The sequence below is a fragment of the Microtus pennsylvanicus genome, chromosome 7 (genome assembly GCF_037038515.1).
Source record: "Microtus pennsylvanicus isolate mMicPen1 chromosome 7, mMicPen1.hap1, whole genome shotgun sequence".
NCBI lineage: Eukaryota > Metazoa > Chordata > Mammalia > Rodentia > Cricetidae > Microtus > Microtus pennsylvanicus.
Genome location: NC_134585.1, coordinates 50,837,208 through 50,856,413, shown reverse-complemented (window position 1 = coordinate 50,856,413; position 19,206 = coordinate 50,837,208). Strand labels below are relative to the sequence as shown.

At 48.2% G+C, this 19,206-nt stretch overlaps 1 protein-coding gene across 3 annotated transcripts in view; it reads right to left on the bottom strand.

Moving 5' to 3' along the window:
* Positions 1-9,921: 9,921 nt before the first annotated feature.
* The window catches only part of Adgrf5 (adhesion G protein-coupled receptor F5), a 95,077-nt gene continuing 85,792 nt past the window's right edge, over positions 9,922-19,206 (bottom strand). For all 3 annotated transcript variants that reach the window (XM_075980665.1, XM_075980664.1, XM_075980666.1), the window contains 5 exons: positions 17,065-18,468; positions 15,951-15,992; positions 15,800-15,859; positions 14,612-14,696; positions 9,922-11,453 (listed from right to left, as the gene is read on the bottom strand). In XM_075980665.1, the coding sequence (XP_075836780.1) occupies positions 11,374-11,453; positions 14,612-14,696; positions 15,800-15,859; positions 15,951-15,992; positions 17,065-18,468 (1,671 nt within the window). In that variant the 3' untranslated portion in view covers positions 9,922-11,373. The remainder of the gene's footprint in view (positions 11,454-14,611; positions 14,697-15,799; positions 15,860-15,950; positions 15,993-17,064; positions 18,469-19,206) is intronic.

Sequence of the window (19,206 nt, the reverse complement as noted above, 5' to 3'; positions counted from 1 at the left end):
GTTCAATTCCCAGCAACCACACGGTGGCTCCAAACCATCTGTAATGAGATCTGGCGCCCTCCTCTGGCATGTGGGTATACACGGAGGCAGAAAGTTGTATACATAATAAATAAATAAATCTTTAAAAACAAACAAACAAACAGTAAACAAAGCGGTCTAAAGAGTGAAGAGAGCTGGAAGCAGAGGCAGGTTTTTAGTCATAGGCAAATGGGCACCAGCAGGTTTCTCTGGAATAGAGTCCCGGAACCCAAGCCATTCACTCAGGTCTCCCAGAGCCGCTTCCATCCCCTCTTCCCTGACAGGAGGAGGGGTGAGTGTCCCAGCTTGCCTGGCAGAACAGTATTGTTGTTGCCGTTAGCTCTCAGGGTCTTTTTAGAGTCCTGGCTCACACACCCTTGCTTACTACCTTTATCCTAGGGGTTAGTAACAGCCAATGGCCAGAGGAGTGGGGCGCTGTCCTGGGGGCAGGGGTGAGGTGACTGGGGCGAGAGGGGAGGGAGGAGAAGCAAAGACAGAGGAAGTCTCTGAATTGCTGAGAATGACAGGGAGCCAGGATGTGTATGTTGGGCAGTTTATTTATGAACTTCTTGTGTGAAATCAAACCATTTCAGCTCCTCTTTCAGTCTTTATTACTGACAGAAAACATAATTCTACAAGGCACAATGGTCTCTGTGGGGCCAGCATGCAGACGGAGGCTAAGCCAGTCACAATGCCCTGAACCGCATCCGCACTAGCCTCAGAGATTTCTCTCCCAAGTTTAGCTTGGAATGAAATCAACACAGAGTGGCCGAGTCACCAAAAGAAGCCTGGGAACCGAGAAAGGTGCCCAAGCCCAGGAACTAACTGCATTTGAACGTATCACCTTCAGTGATGGGTGCTCACGAGAGAGAGGGGGAGGGAGGGAGAGAGGGAGAGAGAGGGGGGAGGGAGGGAGGAGAGAGAGAGAGAGAGAGAGAGAGAGAGAGAGAGAGAGAGAGAAAGAGAGAGAGAGATTTTGTTTGTGGGTCTGTTGTTACTTGCCAGCGAGAGCCTTGATTCACACATGTGGCACAGCTGGGTCATCAGTAAAGACAGAAAGTAATGGAATCGGCGTGTCACATCTCCAAAGCTGGCTTGAGCTCAGGAGGGGACGTTTATCAGACTCTCAACTTGTTCATTGAATTTGTCTCCCATTCTGGCTTGAACTCGTAGGCTAGACTGAAACCCAAGCCTTAGTAAAGTTTTGATTCAAGATATCATGGACTTGCAGTAGAAAGGGGTTCACGAGCCCTTTAGTTCTTTAGATTGATACACAACATCTGGGAATCATGATCTTCTGGGTTCCAGCAGATGCGGGCAGCTCCATTTCTCCATCTCTGCCTTCCGAACCACAGTTTGTCTCATAGACTCAGGTGGGCTCCACTCAGCTGCTGCTGTCCTGAGTGATCATCCCATGGGCTTGGCACCTCCGATATGCTGATGTCTTCCCTATATCTGAGGCTGCACCTTTACCAATGGCCTCTTTTCCTCTATTCAGATACAACAGCCATGCCACGTGGTGCCGAGACTCAACCTCTTCCTGATCTCTCCAGTCCTGGGGCTTCCATTGCAAATAAGGTTGCACCTTCACCCTTGGCTTCCCCTGGACTCTTTTAAGGGACTCTAACCCTGCCACACAGTGCCAAGTCCCAGCTGCTCCTATGACACCTTTAGCCTTGCAGTTTTTATTCCACCCAAACCCGTATGACCTGGGAAATCCTTACACATTAACAAGTTTATTGCCAGCATGAGATAACATGTCCTGGCCCCCTCTGGACCACAGCTCTGTGTGTTGGCCCCAAGGAAATGCTCTGAGAAGATTTTGCCACGGTGATGTCATTTTCAACAACAGCTGGTCTCTTAGACCGAGCTGACCAGCATTAATTGTCTCAGTAAACGAATGGTTCACTTCAGAAATCCTGGTCCCTTGCTAGTGGTAGCTTACTGTTCAGGCACAGCTGGCCAGAAACCACAGTTGTTTACATTGAAATATACCATACAAACAGCCCCGAGTAAGGGTTTCCATTTGTGTGATAAAACACCATGGGCAGAAACAACTTGGGGAGGAGAGGGTTAAATTAATTTCATTTGTAAGTTTCAGGTCACGCTCCATTGCTGAGCTAAGTTGGGGCAGGATCTGGAGGCAGGGGCGGACAGAGTCCATGGAGGGGTGCTGCTTGCTGGCTTTCTCTGCCTCATTTGTTCAGCTTGCTCTCTTATTGTCTGCCAGCGCCACTCACCATGGGCTGGGCCCTCCCACCAATTAAGACAATGCCCTTCAGGCTTGCCCTCAGCCAGATCTTTTGGAAGCATTTCTCAACTCAGAGTCCATCTTCCAAGATGACTCTAGCTGAGATAAGACTAGCTGGCACAGGTCCTGAAGTCAATGAAGTCTTTGCTTCCCTTTGACATGTCACCAACTGGGCCTCTGCCATGTGCGTTGTTGTCAGCGTCACCTTCTATGTTCCCACAGAGCAACCACATAGCTTCAAGTATGGATAGCGCTTTAGCTCCAGACAGAAATATTCACAATCCCCTGAGCAACGCCATCAGGTCTGGTGCAACAGTAGTCAGTTTGGGATTGCTAGAGGATCAAACAGGTTGCAGACATAAAGAATCAGGTGCATGGTACATAGTAGGGGATCAATAAGTTGTGACTGGAGGTCCCTCTCTCACCCACCAGTTCCCAAATGACCACCCTGAGCCTTAATATTAAATACAAACTCTTTGGTCGATGGCTCAGGCTTATTATTAACTAGCTCTTACAACTTAATTTAACCCATTTCTATTAGTTTATGTTTGACCACAAGGCTCGTGGCTTGTTACCTCACATCTTGCTTCTCCTGCAGCTGCTGGCATCTCTCTCAACTCTGTCTTTTTTCTCCCTGTATTTAGCTTGGCTTTCCTGCCTAACTATATTCTGCTTGGCTATTGGCCAAATCAGCTTCTCTATTAACCAATGGTAATAAGACATAGTCACAGCATACAGAAGGGCATCCCACAACAATAAATACCATTTACTATGGTAGTAGTTTTAGCAACCAATTCCATTTCTGGCTCTTGTGTGCCTCTCTGAGAGGGACTTGCACACTAACATTGCCTCTGATTGAGATTTTGCTATTTGGTGAAGAAATATCTACCATAAGAGTAAAGATGTGAGATCAATGTGTGTGAGGTGTGTGGGGGCAACATCTCAAGGCATTTGATATCACCCCTCTGCAGACACTGGGTAGCTATTAAATAAAGCCAATTCAGTCTGTCTCTCTGCTCCAAGTACCAACCTTCTCAACAGCTGAGCCTGTTTACTTCTTCTCTTCTTGGCTCATGCTTTGGCAATGTGTGCCCAGAGGCTAGATGAGAAACCAACCATATGGCTCCAGCTGCTGGCTGGGCTAGAGACAACCCTGGACAGCTGAGGATTCAGCTGGATTGAAAACTGGAAATTCGTCCCAGCTAAGAAGATTCAATGGGCTGATTTAAAACACTTAATGTATATTCATTGTACAAAGTGGTAAGTTTCATAATGACATTTTAAGATATTTTATTTTTTAAAAGCATGCATATATATGTACATATGGGTACAGGTACTCACGGAGGCCAGGAGAGGGCGCTGTGTCCCTTGGAACTGGTGTTTTGGGTGCTTGGGAGTTGCTTGAAATGAGTCCTGGGAACTGGACTTGAGTCCTCTGGAAAAGCAGTATGCTCTCTTACCTGCTGAGCCATAGCCTAGCCCTGATAATGACATTTAGACAAGCTACCATGCACTTTGGCCATATTCACCCCATTGGCCTCTTCTTCCTCCCTACCTCTGCTCCCTGCTTCTCTCTTCTGTTAGTATTCAGGCAGCTGCCCTTGGGGTCCTGACAGGTTATGTCCTCAGCTGCAGCCACAAGTGCACCTCCAGTGCACATCCCCTGTTTTCCCTTTTAAAAGGGCCCAGTCTACCTTCCATCCCCCTCTCTCTCCCTTTTTCTCTCCCTCCTTCCCTCCGTCCCTTCCTCTCTTTCCTTTTCTGTCGGAGACCAGCTTTGACAAAAAATATCACTTACCAGGGTAGGTTCATGTGGTTTAAAAAATTAGTAAAGAGAACAAAGGTGTGAGTGAAAATAATAAAACAGAAACACAGGTTAGTGCTGGGAGGGAGTTCCAGTGAATACTGAAATCTGCCAGTGTTTAATTTCCCGTACACTTTTATTCCTCACTACAACAGGGGGAGAGAAGGCAAAAAACTGCTTTAACATGGTGCAAAGGACAGAGAGAATAGTTATTTGCTTCAATACTTTGAGACATCAAGTCATTAGCATTCTGTTGTTTAGGCAGTGAGCCCACCCTAGACTAAGTATACTGAAGGCAGCCACTCCCAAGGTCAAACCCTCCATCTCAAAAGGAGCAAAAGTATGCTTGAATATCCTGACCACTGATTTGGGTGGAGTGGATCTCCCTATATGGATCATCTTAATGCCAAAAAGACCAAGTGAACACACCTTAGGTCGGGTGCATAGCCACACTTGTTAACAACTTTGAACGAGCTAAAACTCTCTGACCTACAGCAAGGTGGAAACAAGCTCACATTTTTGGGCCTCCACACTTTTCTTCTGTAGCTCCTGTCCCCAGAGGTGGTCTCCTCTTCCCCCTTTTCCCATTCACTTTTCCCAAATAGAAAACCCTTCACATGAGTTGTCATTTGGAACCTTTCTCTCCCACATAACTTTTTAAAAATTACAACACCTTCCTCTCCCCAAACAGTCTCCATTTTATTTATGTGTGTGTGCGTGTGCACATGCACATGCTTATTAAATCTAAATGCTTGTATTTTTGTATGTGTATGTGTTAAAGCTTGGAGATGTTTGTCTTTTCCTGGGTCAAGCTTATCTTTCATAACAACCATCTCTAATTCCATCTACTTCCCCCAAATGACATAAATTACACTCTTCTTTAGGGCTGCATACAACTGTTCAATAGGCGAGAACATGAAAATGGAGAATCCAAAGCAATTTTTTTACAGCCTCATCCATGGAGAAAGTTTGTTCTCACCAAACAAGGAAGGCTTCTATTCTGCCTCCTTAAATACCTTCCAGAAGTTTGTTAGGATGCTAGCACACCTGATTACCCGAGGTTAAGGGGATGGGGCAGAGTGGGTCATCACTTCCAGGATCACCATTAGTTTTGATTGGTTACATAAATTAGCTTTCATTAGTGATGGAGGAAATGAAAGGCAGAAGGGAGACAGTCCTCACTGCATATATAAGAAGCGTCCTCCTGCAAATTCCCTAAGTACAGTTCAAATATCTGTGTCCACACTTCCGTGTGTTTCCTGACTCATCCCTGCCAAGATCATAGTGTCACGGTGGAAGGAGGTGCGAGAGAGAGTGATTCCTTCATTCTGCACGTCTGCAGCCTAGGACTTTACCCTGTTAAAGTGACCCAAGTTACATCACTGTGGGTTGTCCACCTGGGACAGGTCTGTTGCCACACTGTGGCTTTGAGAACCACAGAGGAGGCACATCCGCTAATGTCCACCAGGTGGCGATCAAGCTCCAGGAGACACAAGCGGTGTCCTGGAGACCTCGCAATTGAGGCCAGCTGCCCCTCATTAGCCCAGCTGGAGATGCCCGCGAGGATGCTGATTCAGACAGCTGTGAAACAGCTCCCGGGGCATGGGAAGACACTCACGGTTCCAGAAAAAACAGCAAATGGATGTAACAATTTTCCTCACTTAATCAAAATCAAACACTTCTTTCCACAACTACGGGGGCGGAAGGGGGCGGGTGCTGATTGGCAGGAAGTGGACAGAACATGGCACTTATCAAAATCGCTCCCAAAGGGGTCACGCGTGAAGACATACGTGGACTCTGCTGTCCAGTGCTGTCGGAAGTGGGCTGTGACAGCAATCTCCTCAGGCCTTGCCCAGTCGGTTCCTGTTGCCTTTCATGCTGAGAATAAGCCCCGCAGCCCTGCTAAATTCCTGGGGTGGTTATGTTTATTCTGTAATGGTTGCCAGCACACTCCACTTGGATCTGAGTTAAAGAATAAAACCCCTAGGATGGGAACTGGTTCCTGTAGTCCCTGCCCTTCCTGTTTGTGAAGGGGGTCCTGTCTTGGACACTCTTACTTCTCGGTTTACCTAGGGTGGCATTAGGAGTCAATAGAATTATTGGCTTCCTCAAATCCCTTTCAGCAGCCTGTCTGGAAGGAGTGGACTATGGCACTTTTGATTTTAGCTTGCCATTAGTTCCATAAATAGGATTTTGATTGTGAGGAAAGAAGCCTACAACTGAGCCCCCTCATGGCCACTGCAAACCCTGCAATGGCCTTTGGAAAGAAACAGCCGGTGTCTGATCAGAGTGGACTTCAGCCATTGGGCCCATCTGCCCTCTTTCTGTGGCCTTTGCCCACTCTAGAGTCACAGGGAGTGGGAGCCTTCCCAACTTCAGCTCATTCTAGAATGTGCTAGAAGATATTTATAGGGCATGAGGGATCTAGCTTCAGCCAACTGAACCACACAGGTTGGAACAGACATGAGCTGATTTGTATCCTAGATACTTAGGTCCTGACGGCTTTGCCTCAAGGACGCTGTTGGAACTCCCAGTATGGTGCTGGATGCTCACAACATTCCTGGGAGTGTGGAAGGCGTGACAAAAGCTGCCGGCCCTGTCTAGCTCAGCTGCGAGCCTCTGGCATCTTCAGTGTCAGAAAATGGAAGACCTCCCTGGGTGCTCAGGGAGTGGGATTGGGCTCTGGTTGGCATGGGAACCTGAAGCAGCAGCAGCAGCACCTGACCGACAAATGGACAAGTTATACAAAGAAAGCTTGGTGAATCATTAGCTGTTTTATTACCAGGAAAGACAGCATCACTATACACTGATGTATTAGCAGGACATGGTTTTAAACTCTGAGTCATAATTCTAGAAACCCATGGCATCTGATTGCGACAGAAATGCTATTTCTCTTGTCCTTAAAAATAAGTAAGAAATTGATATCTGCTCTAGGCTCCTCCCTTGTGGATGCTCAAGGAACCAGGTTTCTATTGGCCTGGATCACAGCTCTCTCTTTGGAGTGCAAGGGCCCCTTATCATGGCACTTCTACATGCCACCAATTAAACACTTTCTCTCTGCATAAACAGCTCATGTGATTTTCTTCCGTCTTCCTAGCTGGCTGTGACTATTTGCTCCACTCACCTGAGATTAGCCCCCCCTCCCCGTGTCTCCCTCCATGCTGACTGACTGTTGTTTTCTTTCTTATCTCCCTGTACATTTCATCCTGACACAGACCTCTCTGGAGGGCCCCACACAAATTACAAGAGGCTCTGGCTTCCCATGGCGTTCCTTCATTTCCTCCTGAGAGATGCGGAGTGACACTCAGAGCAGTCCCTGACAACATTGCGGTGTATTAACTGTGTGGTTTTGGATCCTCTAATTCCACAGCCCCTGAAACATTAGCAGAGATCTTTTTGCAAGAAACTGCCTTAGTGAAAATTCCATTATGGAAAGAAAGTTGGAGCCCAAGGAATTTACATTACACAATAAAAGACACGGAGATCGCGGGTAGGAGGGGGCGCTCTCTTAGCAAAGTGAACTGGCTTCACATGGCGCCCAAGTCACTGCCCACTCCTCTGCCACAGTTCGTGCCCGCTGCTGCTGCAGAACTGGGTGCAGGCTCTGGCTTTCACGCCATACACAGACCCGTGTGCTTCCATCTTTTGCAATTTTGGGTACTACGCTTACTTTGTAGTATTGCTTAGAAATGCCAGCGTGGGACCGTGAGCAGAAAGCCACCAAGTGTGCCTTCGGCGTTGGTCACGTACATCTTCTGGAATTTATTTTTGAAACTTTAATTATGTGTAAACATGTGTTTTAGGAAGGGGGATAAGCACATGTAAGTTCCCCCAAAGTCAAGAGGAGGGCAGCAGACTCCCTCCAGCTGGAATTACAGGTGGTGGGGAGCTGCCCAACGTGGGTGCTGGGAGCCGAACTTGCGATTCTTCTGTTAGAGCAGTACACATTCTCAACCACCGAGCCGTATCTCCAGCCGCATCTTCTGGAATCCAATGCTGTGCCTTGAAAGACTGAGGGGCCTCCGTGTGTGCTCAGGTTGGTGTGGATGTGTATGTGTGTGCTCATATTGGTGTGAATGCGTACACGTTGGTCCCTGCTGACTCTTGCGTTTACACACTAACAAACTTCCTTTAGGGAATTCTGAGCCATTCAGTTGGGGCAAAGATGTGGCAGTTCTCACAAAAACATCAGTACAGGTGTGCCTGTGTGTTTGGGTGTTGATGTGTGTCCATATGAGTGTGCAGGTGTGTGTGTGTATGTCTGTGCACACACGTTTCTGTGTGCCTCTGTCAGAGTGTGGAGTCTGTGTATGAATTTGTGTGTCTGTTAGAGTCTGAGCATGCGTGCTGGCAACGGGGGAACGTGTCCCTGTGAATGAACGCGGGCAGAGGGCCAGAGCCACATCCTATGGAATTCGGCTGGAAGTTCCTGCTATTACGCTGTTATAGAGGTTTTCTTCACAAGGTCAAATCCAATGGCTCCCAAGGGGCACCAGCGAAGTGGGCCAAAGTTCAGCATTCCTCGGACTTCTGCACCTTGCCTGGTGCTGTGCCTCCCTGACATCAAGGCTGCAGTGCCACGCTGTGCAGTGGCCCTGCTCAGAGCTGTATGCTGTGCAGTGGCCCTGCTCAGAGCTGTATGCTGTGCAGTGGCCCTGCTCAGAGCTGTATGCTGTGCAGTGGCCCTGCTCAGAGCTGTATGCTGTGCAGTACCCCTGCTCAGAGCTGTATGCTGTGCAGTGGCCCTGCTCAGAGCTGTATGCTGTGCAGTGGCCCTGCTCAGAGCTGTATGCTGTGCAGTGGCCCTGCTCAGAGCTGTATGCTGTGCAGTGGCCCTGCTCAGAGCTGTATGCTGTGCAGTGGCCCTGCTCAGAGCTGTACACACTGCAGTGGCCCTGCTCAGAGCTCCAGGGAGCTGAGTGAGTCCAAGCTGGTCTTTCTCTAACAACCGATTCTAACCCAAAGGATGCCTTATTTAGACTGGTCCCTGTTTTCTCTCTACTGAACTCTGTCCTGCTTGGGAGACTCCCTGGAGAACTCACCTGCATTTGCACATCAACCTTTGTTTCCTGTAAGGACTTTAAATGATGAACCATTAGGTTGGGACAGGCCTGTGGGAACAGATGTGGCACTTGTATAGAGACAGAACTCAATGGATAGAATTTTGTCCCATATTTCTCTGTCTCTGTGAAGAACAGAGAAGCAGAATTCAAGCTTAGAGCTAAGAGGAAGAGTTTTAAAAGTGTTTAAAATATTAAAAATAAAACTTTCAGAACCTAAGTCAATGGACGATGGCCTGAGCTCAGACTCTTCTCTGCGGTCTTTCTCATGAAGGGCACACAGCGGCTCTCACTCCTTAAAAACCCAACACTGCCCGTCCACCTCGAAGAGCCTGCTGCTTGTTGTTGAATGTGAAATGTCCCCTGTGGGCTCCTGTGTTTGAACTCTTGCCCTGCCCCTCCCACCTCGTTGTTGGTGCTGTTTGGGAAGATTAGAGAACCTTTAGGAGGTGGAGCCTGGCTAGAGGAAGTGTGTCACTGTGAGCGGTCATAGACTTGTCCCACTTCCTGTTCTTTATTTCCCCACTGCCAAGGCAGTGTGGTTGGCTGGCTTCATGTTCCCCAACCATGCTTTTCCCACCGCAACGGACTGTGCTCTGAAAAGTAGAAGCTAAAACAAACCTCATCTCCCTGAAGTTCCTTTTGATACAGTGTCTTCCTACAGCAAGGAGAAATTCACGAAGACCCTGTCTTTATGGCCACTGTTCCTCTACGATTCCCCTTGGACATGTATGAACATGCATGTATGATTGTTCTGGGATACTGAACATGGTGCATTCTAACATGGATGCAGATTTAATAAATATCTATATTTTTGAGAGACACACATACAAAAACCACACGGGCGTGAATTCACAAACTAATCCTTTAGGGAAAGTCTGCCATTTGCTTATCAAAGCCAAGTGTGGCTGGGGGCACAGAGGAGCCTCATGTATGCTCGTCCTCCAGAAGCCGTCCAAGTGGCTGTCATGAACCCAGAACAGACCGGAGGAGCTCTAAATATGTATTGGCCTGGGCACTTAGAAGACTGGCAACCAACAGCACACAGCTAGCCGTACAGCACACCAAGGGCCATCATCGCCACAGCCATGATGACGTCACAACCGCAATCATAGAAATGTAGACGCTACACAGTCATTAAAGTCTGTTCTATAATGCACAGAAAGTACCTGGTTAAAGCTGTTACAGGTAAGACAGATACAGGAGTCTGAGTCCAGTGCAATACAACAGATTTGTCAACAACTGGGTATAATATATATATACATATACATGTGTTGCCTTCAAAATGTCAAACAAAGTAACACACAGTGCTTTTCTGACAAACCATGAGAGTAAATCCTTACTTGAATCTGATAGAGTTGCTGTCATATCCCCTACATGTGTCCATCCATCTTGGCTCAGGCCTTGACATGCAAAGGTTCATACGCATGTCCTTGTCGTGAGGACATGTGTCTCCTTGGGTGCACTGCTTGTAGATAAAACCATCCAGCCAGAAGCATCTTCGTGGCATGATGCCCTTCCCGTTTCTCCTCTGTCCTGGATTCTACCCTTTTAACTAGGGAAATATCAAGAATGTGCTACACTTGTCCCCCATAACTTCACTTCATTGTCCATTTATGGGCCATATATTTTCATCCTCAGTGCTGCGGCATCTGCATGATCGTATTAGATCTTGATGTGGAAACCTTATAATGTACTCCCTAATGTTTTCAACGTCATTATTCCTTCCTTCCTTCCTTCCTTCCTTCCTTCCTTCCTTCCTTCCTTCCTTCCTTCCCTCCCTCCTTCCTTCATTCCTTCCCTCTTTCCTTCCTTCCTCCCTCCCGCCTTTTCCTTCTTCCTCAAATCCACTGAACTCCTGAGTACTTGCTCTTATTTACAGCTCCAGTCAACACTGACCTTTGTAGTCAATGGGTGGGGTAGGGTAGGGTGGGCTGAAAAACTCTCTTTAAAATTCTATTTTACAATACATATAGAAAAGTTGGGTCTTGTGGGGTTTCTTTTAAATACTATACATAGTTGGCATTACACAACGGATGGGGGTGGGAACAAAAATAAACACAGCAATTGCTTTATTCTGCCCTTACAGAAGAAAGTGTCTTCTCTACTGAAAGACTCTCTTCAGTATCTGCTGCAGAAGTCTGCGGAGAGAACACTTTACCCACAGATTTGGATGGGTCCCTTTTTCTCGGCACATGCCCCATTTCTGAGCAGTCCTGTGGATTTGGCTTTGTCTGGTCCTAGTTGAGCAGCGAGTAAGCACTAGATGAGTTTTCCACAGAAGAACTGGTTGTTTCTGGGGTGGAAACGTTATATGTTCCTGCAACAAAAGGCAAAACAGCATTTCAGCCTCCAAGACAAACTTCCATGCACTTTGGCGTGCAAACATCTTCTGAGGAGACAGGATGAGCTCTGGCCCAGCAGCCATGCCTGGAATGGCTCAGGCCTGCCCTCCTCCCTAGCCCAGCGTGCCGGAGAACCAACGACAGAGTGATGTCCTCAAGCATGCACGGCAGCCACCAAGCACTAACTACTTCACAATACACCAGCAGCCAGGTTTCCACACTGAACAGCCAGACCTCAACGTGGGCAGCCTCTTCCTAAGCGCCCACATGCATGGCCCTGAGGGCTTCTACATGAGGGGAACTTCCTAGTCCCCTTTTTTATCTTGACTTGGGGAAGTTCATAGGAAGGAGCTAACCGTTGAGCTGAAGGTTCATACATGGAAGAAAAGGGAAGAGAAGACTAACTCTAAGGGAGGAAGAGGCAGGGTGGGAAAAAGTGAGAGATACCAACAGAAGTACCAAGGTCCAGCACAGTGGGAGGGCAGCTGGTGGAACTGCTCAGCCTTGTGTGGGTAGACGGCAGGCACTGTGCACAGGGGGCATACAGAACATACACTGGGCAAGGGAAGCGTCAGAGTGACTACCCTACCATCAGGATGATGAACTGCCACTGCTAACAGGGTTTCCATCATTGCCTGGGGGTACCTTTGGGGCTGCTGACAACATAAATCAAAGTTACAGTAATTAGCCCTCCCCCCCAAAACCTTATCCAGGGTAGAGCTGTACTGATGGCCCACGCAAGAGTATTCAACAGCAGTGACCGGGGATCTCAGGCCCTGACACCCCAGGAACAAAACCCACATTCCCAACTTATGTCTGGATGGTTCGCAAATAAAGAATGTATTCTATTGGCCTGATATTTTGCAAAGTTCAGATTCAGTAGATTACTTAACTTCTGCTCACTTCTTGGAAATGCCAAATGCTTATAAAGTCCAATAGTTCTAGGATTTCCAAAGATTCAGTCTTTTCATGTGAGGCCAGATCAGTGGCATCCCAAGTGAAAAGGGACAATTCTCTAGCTCTGAAACGGTTCCCCAATTCTCCACTATATCCGGAGACTTGGTCTTTATGGCCCTCTCAGAACGCTCAGATTCAGGTATGTTTGATAGCAAATGTGTGACAGCCAGGATCTGGAGGTGGACACAGTCTACGGCTGCATTTGTGAGGTCTGTCTGGTTTCTGAAGAGATGAACATGGGGCTGAGGGGCAGCTCAATGGTAGAGTGCTCGCCTAGTGCACTTGAGAACCTGATCCCTAACACAACACTGAGAAGAGCAAAAATGAAAAGGAAAGCATTTGGGTGGCCATTTTCTTGGAGGAGAGGCAGTGTGACAGGAATATGCTCTGAGTGGCAGTGTAACAGGACTGCTCCATAGGGGTGGAGTGATGGGACGGTCCCTGTGGGGCAGACTGTGATGGACTGTCCCGTGGGGCAGACTGTGATGGACTGTCCTATGGGGCAGACTGTGATGGACTGTCCCGTGGGGCAGACTGTGATGGACGGTCCCGTGGGGCAGACGTGTGATGGACTGTCCCGTGGGGCAGACGTGTGATGGACTGTCCCGTGGGGCAGACTGTGATGGACTGTCCCGTGGGGCAGACTGTGATGGACTGTCCCGTGGGGCAGACGTGTGATGGACTGTCCCGTGGGGCAGACTGTGATGGACTGTCCCGTGGGGCAGACGTGTGATGGACTGTCCCGTGGGGCAGACGTGTGATGGACTGTCCCGTGGGGCAGACTGTGATGGACTGTCCCGTGGGGCAGACGTGTGATGGACTGTCCCGTGGGGCAGACGTGTGATGGACTGTCCCGTGGGGCAGACGTGTGATGGACTGTCCCGTGGGGCAGACGTGTGATGGACTGTCCCGTGGGGCAGACTGTGATGGACTGTCCCGTGGGGCAGACTGTGATGGACTGTCCCGTGGGGCAGACTGTGATGGACTGTCCCGTGGGGCAGACTGTGATGGACTGTCCCGTGGGGCAGACTGTGATGGACGGTCCCGTGGGGCAGACGTGTGATGGACTGTCCCGTGGGGCAGACGTGTGATGGACTGTCCCGTGGGGCAGACTGTGATGGACGGTCCCGTGGGGCAGACTGTGATGGACTGTCCCGTGGGGCAGACTGTGATGGACGGTCCCGTGGGGCAGACTGTGATGGACTGTCCTGTGGGGCAGACTGTGATGGACTGTCCTATGGGGCAGACTGTGATGGACTGTCCTATGGGGCAGACTGTGATGGACTGTCCTATGGGGCAGACTGTGATGGACTGTCCCGTGGGGCAGACTGTGATGGACTGTCCTATGGGGCAGACTGTGATGGACTGTCCTATGGGGCAGACTGTGATGGACTGTCCTATGGGGCAGACTGTGATGGACTGTCCTATGGGGCAGACTGTGATGGACTGTCCCATAGGGCAGACTGTGATGGACTGTCCCATAGGGCAGACTGTGATGGACTGTCCTATGGGGCATGATGGGACTGTGCCGTGGGGCAGACTGTGATGGACTGTCCTATGGGGCATGATGGGACTGTGCCGTGGGAGGCAGCGGTTGGGACTGGATTTACATTCTGATTAGCTGAGACCAGTTCTGAAGTCATTAGCACTGTTTACTCCCTATTTCCCAGGTAGAACTTACGATTATCCAACAGAATATCCAGCTTGGACGGTGCCTCACATATGTATACCCAGTTTGTAAATGGCAATGCGTAAAGTCAGTGTTCTCTGTGAGTGGGAGGAGCAACGCTGTGTTGAATCCTACAATCTGATTTTCCATGTTTATTTTTCGTGTGACACAGAAAAGTGATGTGTCTACTTAACATGATAAAAAGAATTCCGTGTTGGACAAGCCCAGAAGCTTGCAGACACTGCTCACATTGGACAGACAGACCTCTGAGGATGCTCAAGTTTCTAAAAACCTTCACGAATTTACATTAGTTGCCATTGAGAGAGGCTGCACTTCTTTATCAAGCTCCTGGTCGCTTGTGAACATATAAGCAAGTTCCTGAATTAAACCTTTCCCCTAAACACGGTTGTTTAGATCCGTGCCATGAAGTGGGGGTGGAAGTTGGGGTGCTAGGTCAGGGCCAGTGTGATCTGGTCCACCTGAAAGGACCTGGTAATCACTACATACCTGTTTTACCAAAAAGATTATTAAATCTTCTGGATATCGGAGAACTCATAGAAAACACGGGTGTAGATGAACCCAGGGATGTTGACTAGGAGAAAGAGGGAAAAGACAGTCATCAAACAAGTCCTGGAGACCAGAGCTATTTGGCTCCCTTTGTGTGTGGGGGGGGGGGGGGGGAGATCAACTTGCTGCCTTCTAGTGGTCACTTTCCTGGGTGTCTAATCTTATCCCTTCCTTAGGTCAAGCGGTACTCCCTGAACTGAATAAACAGTTTGCAATTATATATGAGTTATGTTCTCACTCCTTCTTCCCCTTCTCTCCTTTCCTTCCTTCCTTTCCCCCTCCTTCCCTCCCTCCCTTTTTCTCTTTACCTGCTCCACCTTCTTTCTTCCTTCTTCCCTCCCTTCCCCCTTTCTTGCATTCATCCCTCTCTCCTCTCTTCCTTTCTCTCTCCCCCTTCCCTTCCCTCCTCCTCTCTATTTTAGTTTTCTTTGCTAAGGAACCAGTTTAGCTCTTTTTATACATGAATCACAAGTTAAGTTGTATCCTTGTTTAAATGCATGTCTTACTGTTTTGTGAATATTTTTTTTTACTTTAACTTTACCGTTAGTTTTTCTAGTATATTTTGACATACAAAAGATAGCCAATCATATTGAAGGAGAACAGTTACAATCTAAAAGAATGAACCATAAAAAATTTCATTATTATTTCTTACATTGTTATCTTCTAATTCCTTGAATTCTACCCAGAAGCTTCTCACTGAGAATTTGATTTTTCCCTAAAGAGCTCTATAATGTTGCTGTTGGTTTTGGGTCTCACTATGCAGACCTAGCTGCCCTGGAGTTACTTGCTCAGTAGCTCAGGCTAGCCTCCAGCTTATGGAGATCCTACTGAGTGCTGGAATTACAGTTATGCGCCACTGCTCTGACTGAGATGCCCCTGTCAGATGATCTGCCATCGAGAGATGTGGAGTCACATCTTAAAGAGACATGCACAGCACACTGAACCAGAAGATTGGCAAGAAGCAGCAATCATTATATAATCTGTGCTGAAATTAGTCATGGAAGCAGAGGCTTTGCTTATATTTCACCCAGCTGATCATGATCCCAAGGCAATAGCTAGTCTCCTTCCTGGTATCACATTAACAGAGTCCATGTATGAACCAGGAAGCCTCTTCAGGACCAGGCTTACCTTCGAGTGCTGAGAAGACCATCTTGACAATGAAAACTTATTCAGCAAAGCTTCCTGTACCTGCATGGTTTAAAAGACACCAGTGTCAACTTGATAGGCTGCGTTTGGCAGGCTAGACATTGCCAGAAACAAGGGCTATCGTTGTTCTTACCTTCTGATCCCAGAGGCAGCCGAAGAGTAAAATGAAGAGCCCCTGTGGGAAGGATTAAGGACTGATTTTAATGGCACATCATCACCCAGTTCCCCAGAAAGCATCCAGCAGCAGGTGTTGAGTCGGCCCCCACCTTCTTTCCCATCTGAGTGGATGTGATGAGTCCAGGACATGAAGGGACACAGTAGTGACCCAGTGAGGAGCCTTAAATGATGGATACTAGGGAAATAATTCCTATTTTCCCTCCAACCATGGACAGGGCTATGCTAATAATCTTCTTTAATCTACATTATTCCTCATTTACACCCCTAGGTTCTGAAGACCATCGTGGGATGAGACATTTCTTTCCATGGAAGTATGACTTGAAAACCATTAGGTAAGAAGCTTGAGGCCCACAACACATGATTGGTAGGTTTTGGGATTCGTATGGTTTTGCCACAAGCATCCAGGAGCAAGACGCTTCATGGCGTCCATCTTTCTCTTACAGCTCATCTAACAAACTGGCCTCCACTGTAAGTGACTAGGTACCACAGAAAAGCAAAGAAATGTCTTCAGCTGAGCAGAATAAAATAGATTGGTATGTACAGGGCGTTTGTTCTTCAACCTGTCTTTCCTGAGGAACTATGTGGTACCCAGTATCTATTTCCTTCAACTGACTTTTGAGAATCGACCTTGAACCAAGGTCTTTATTAGACAGGGAGTTAAAGTGACCCACAGGAAGCGTCAGCTCGCTGCTGATGTGCACAGAAACTAAGTGGAGCCGTGACTTGACTTAGTGGCAGTGCCCTTTTTACGTAGGAGATAAGACTAGGGAAAGATTATCTTGAGTAAACAGCAACATCTAGTTTAGAATGATGACTCCCCTCCTAATTGTATTATGGGGACATTTGGGACCAGGTTATAACATAGGTGATAAAAGGTTCAAGGTTCCATGGAGGCAGAGGATTGTGTCCCTTAGTCTCCCTGAGAGCTTGTAATTACTGCTGCCCGACACTTCGACCTCCAGTGTGTCCAAACCATTCCCCATTCCTCCTCTTGTTTGTGTTTCTGTCATTAGTTCATCCCATGAGAAAGGGCATTTCCTGAGATGCTGGTGCTTGGCTATCTGGCTTACCTGGAAGGCATTGAGCAGGGTGAAGATGATGTGGAACACGGCACTACTCCCCTGGATCACTGTGGCGAGACCGAACCCCCACGTGAGCCCTAAGAGAGGCGTGAGGACCCCGATGCTCTTGCTGATCTGAAACAGGCTGCTCTTCTCCTGCTTGCCGGGCTTGTCTCCGACAGAAGGCCTGAGAATCTTGGTGATGACCACAACTGTGATGCTCACGTTCACCACCACAATAACCAGTGCTGGGATGGCAAAAGCCAGGAGTGCTCTGGTGTCCTCCCAGTTGAGCCAGCATGCATTCTTCCTCATGTAGACTTCCTGGGGCTGCGTCACCCCCACTGTAATGGATGAGATAACGAGGGGGCAGCCGTAGCCGAGGGAAAAGGCAATGGCTTTCTGGGTAGACTTGCTGGCATCATGTAGAATGAAGATCAGACGGTAGAAAAGCATGAGGCCCAGTGTTAGCATCCAGAAGAAGACGCTGAGGTAGAAGAAGTGAATGAAGAAGGTGGCGGCCACGCAGGCTGTTTCGTTGAGTGGGTAGTGGCCGTCGTGGATGGCACTAGCCACAATGAACCAGATGTCAGCAATCAGAAGGCAGAAGGCGATGTTGACTATACACATGTGGCGCATATAGGAAGTTCGGTTCTTGGTCACCGATTTCCACACCATGGCTTCCACAACTATACAGGCCGCTAAGCTGAAGATGGAAAAGCCCAGCCCAATGTAAGAAATGATATCCAGAAGGACTTTTAGAAGAGATCCTGGATCTGGGGAGTCTGGGGACATGAGGATGGAGAATGATGTCAGGTGGGTACACTTGCAGAAGACCCTGTCCCTATTGTCCCTGCCATCCTCCTCCATAGAACACCCACTGCTGTCCCAGCCCCCTGTGTAGTTGGCGAGGCTGAAGTTCCAGAAGACACACTGTGGCTTGCCACCTGAACGATGGTTGTTCTTGAAAGTCATTGAAATCTTAAATGGCTTGATGATACTGTGGCTGACAGTAGTGGTCATCACCAAGCTGTTGGAAGATGCCTTTTCCTGTCCATCCTTGGCAAGGATGGCTTTCAGAGTCGGGAAGGCCACAGTGACAATGGATGAGTCGGGTTGCAAGTTTCCCAGCTGACACTCATCAATGGCGACATCGCCCCACAAGTCAGAGTCTGTGAAGACAAACTTCTGCTGGTAGAGCTGAGGGTGGCCACGTCGTACTACCATGCTCTTCATCTGAACGTTAGGGTGGAAGAGGAACGGAGGGGTGTTGTCTCCCAACCGTAGCGCTTTGGTAAACCTTTCCACCGAATGCAGGAACTGGGAGCTCTGGTTGCTCTGTTGCTGCAGTAACCTCTCCCAGGACTTCAAGGTGGACTTGTCTAAGATGACGTTAATGGTGGCAAGCACATCCTGCAGGTGACACAAAAGGAGGGGTGGGGGGAACCAAACCACTTTTTCAAGATAAGAGACAAAATAACATTTCTCTGAGTACTGGTTGGGGTAGAGAAGTAAGGGTGGGGAGCAGAGAATCTGATGTGTCACAAGTGCATCTGTCCCCTGCTTTCTCACCACGGAACATGATAGAGGCAGGGACCATAAGGCTGCGGGACTTTGCTGAGCATTTAGTAACAATGACTGTGAGAATCACCCCCTCACTACTAAGACCTACTTAGCTGGATGGGTAGAATTTCTCTTTTTCCTTCCTTCCTTCCTTCCTTCCTTCCTTCCTTCCTTCCTTCCTTCCTTCCTTCTTCCTTCCCTCCCTTTTTCCCTCCCTCTTTCTTTTTTTGTTCTTTTATTTTTGTGTATGTATGCATGTTCATGTGTGTCTATGGGTGCACATATGTATTTGTGTGTGAAGGTACTGAGGTCAGAGGTTAACACTGGGTCTCCTTCATGCCTGTTGCAGGGTTTCTCACTGAATGTGGAGCTCACTGGTTCAGTGTGGTTACATGGTTGGTATACTCCAAGGATCCTCCTGTTGCTTCCCCAGCACTGGGAGTCAAGCCCTGTGCCCAGCTTTTCAACATAGGTTCTAGAGACTGAACTCAGACTCTCATGATTGCTTAATAAATACTGTACAAACATCTCCCCAGGCCCTTGGCTGACTTTTTTTTTTTAAATCATAAACCTGTGAAGGCTTTATGG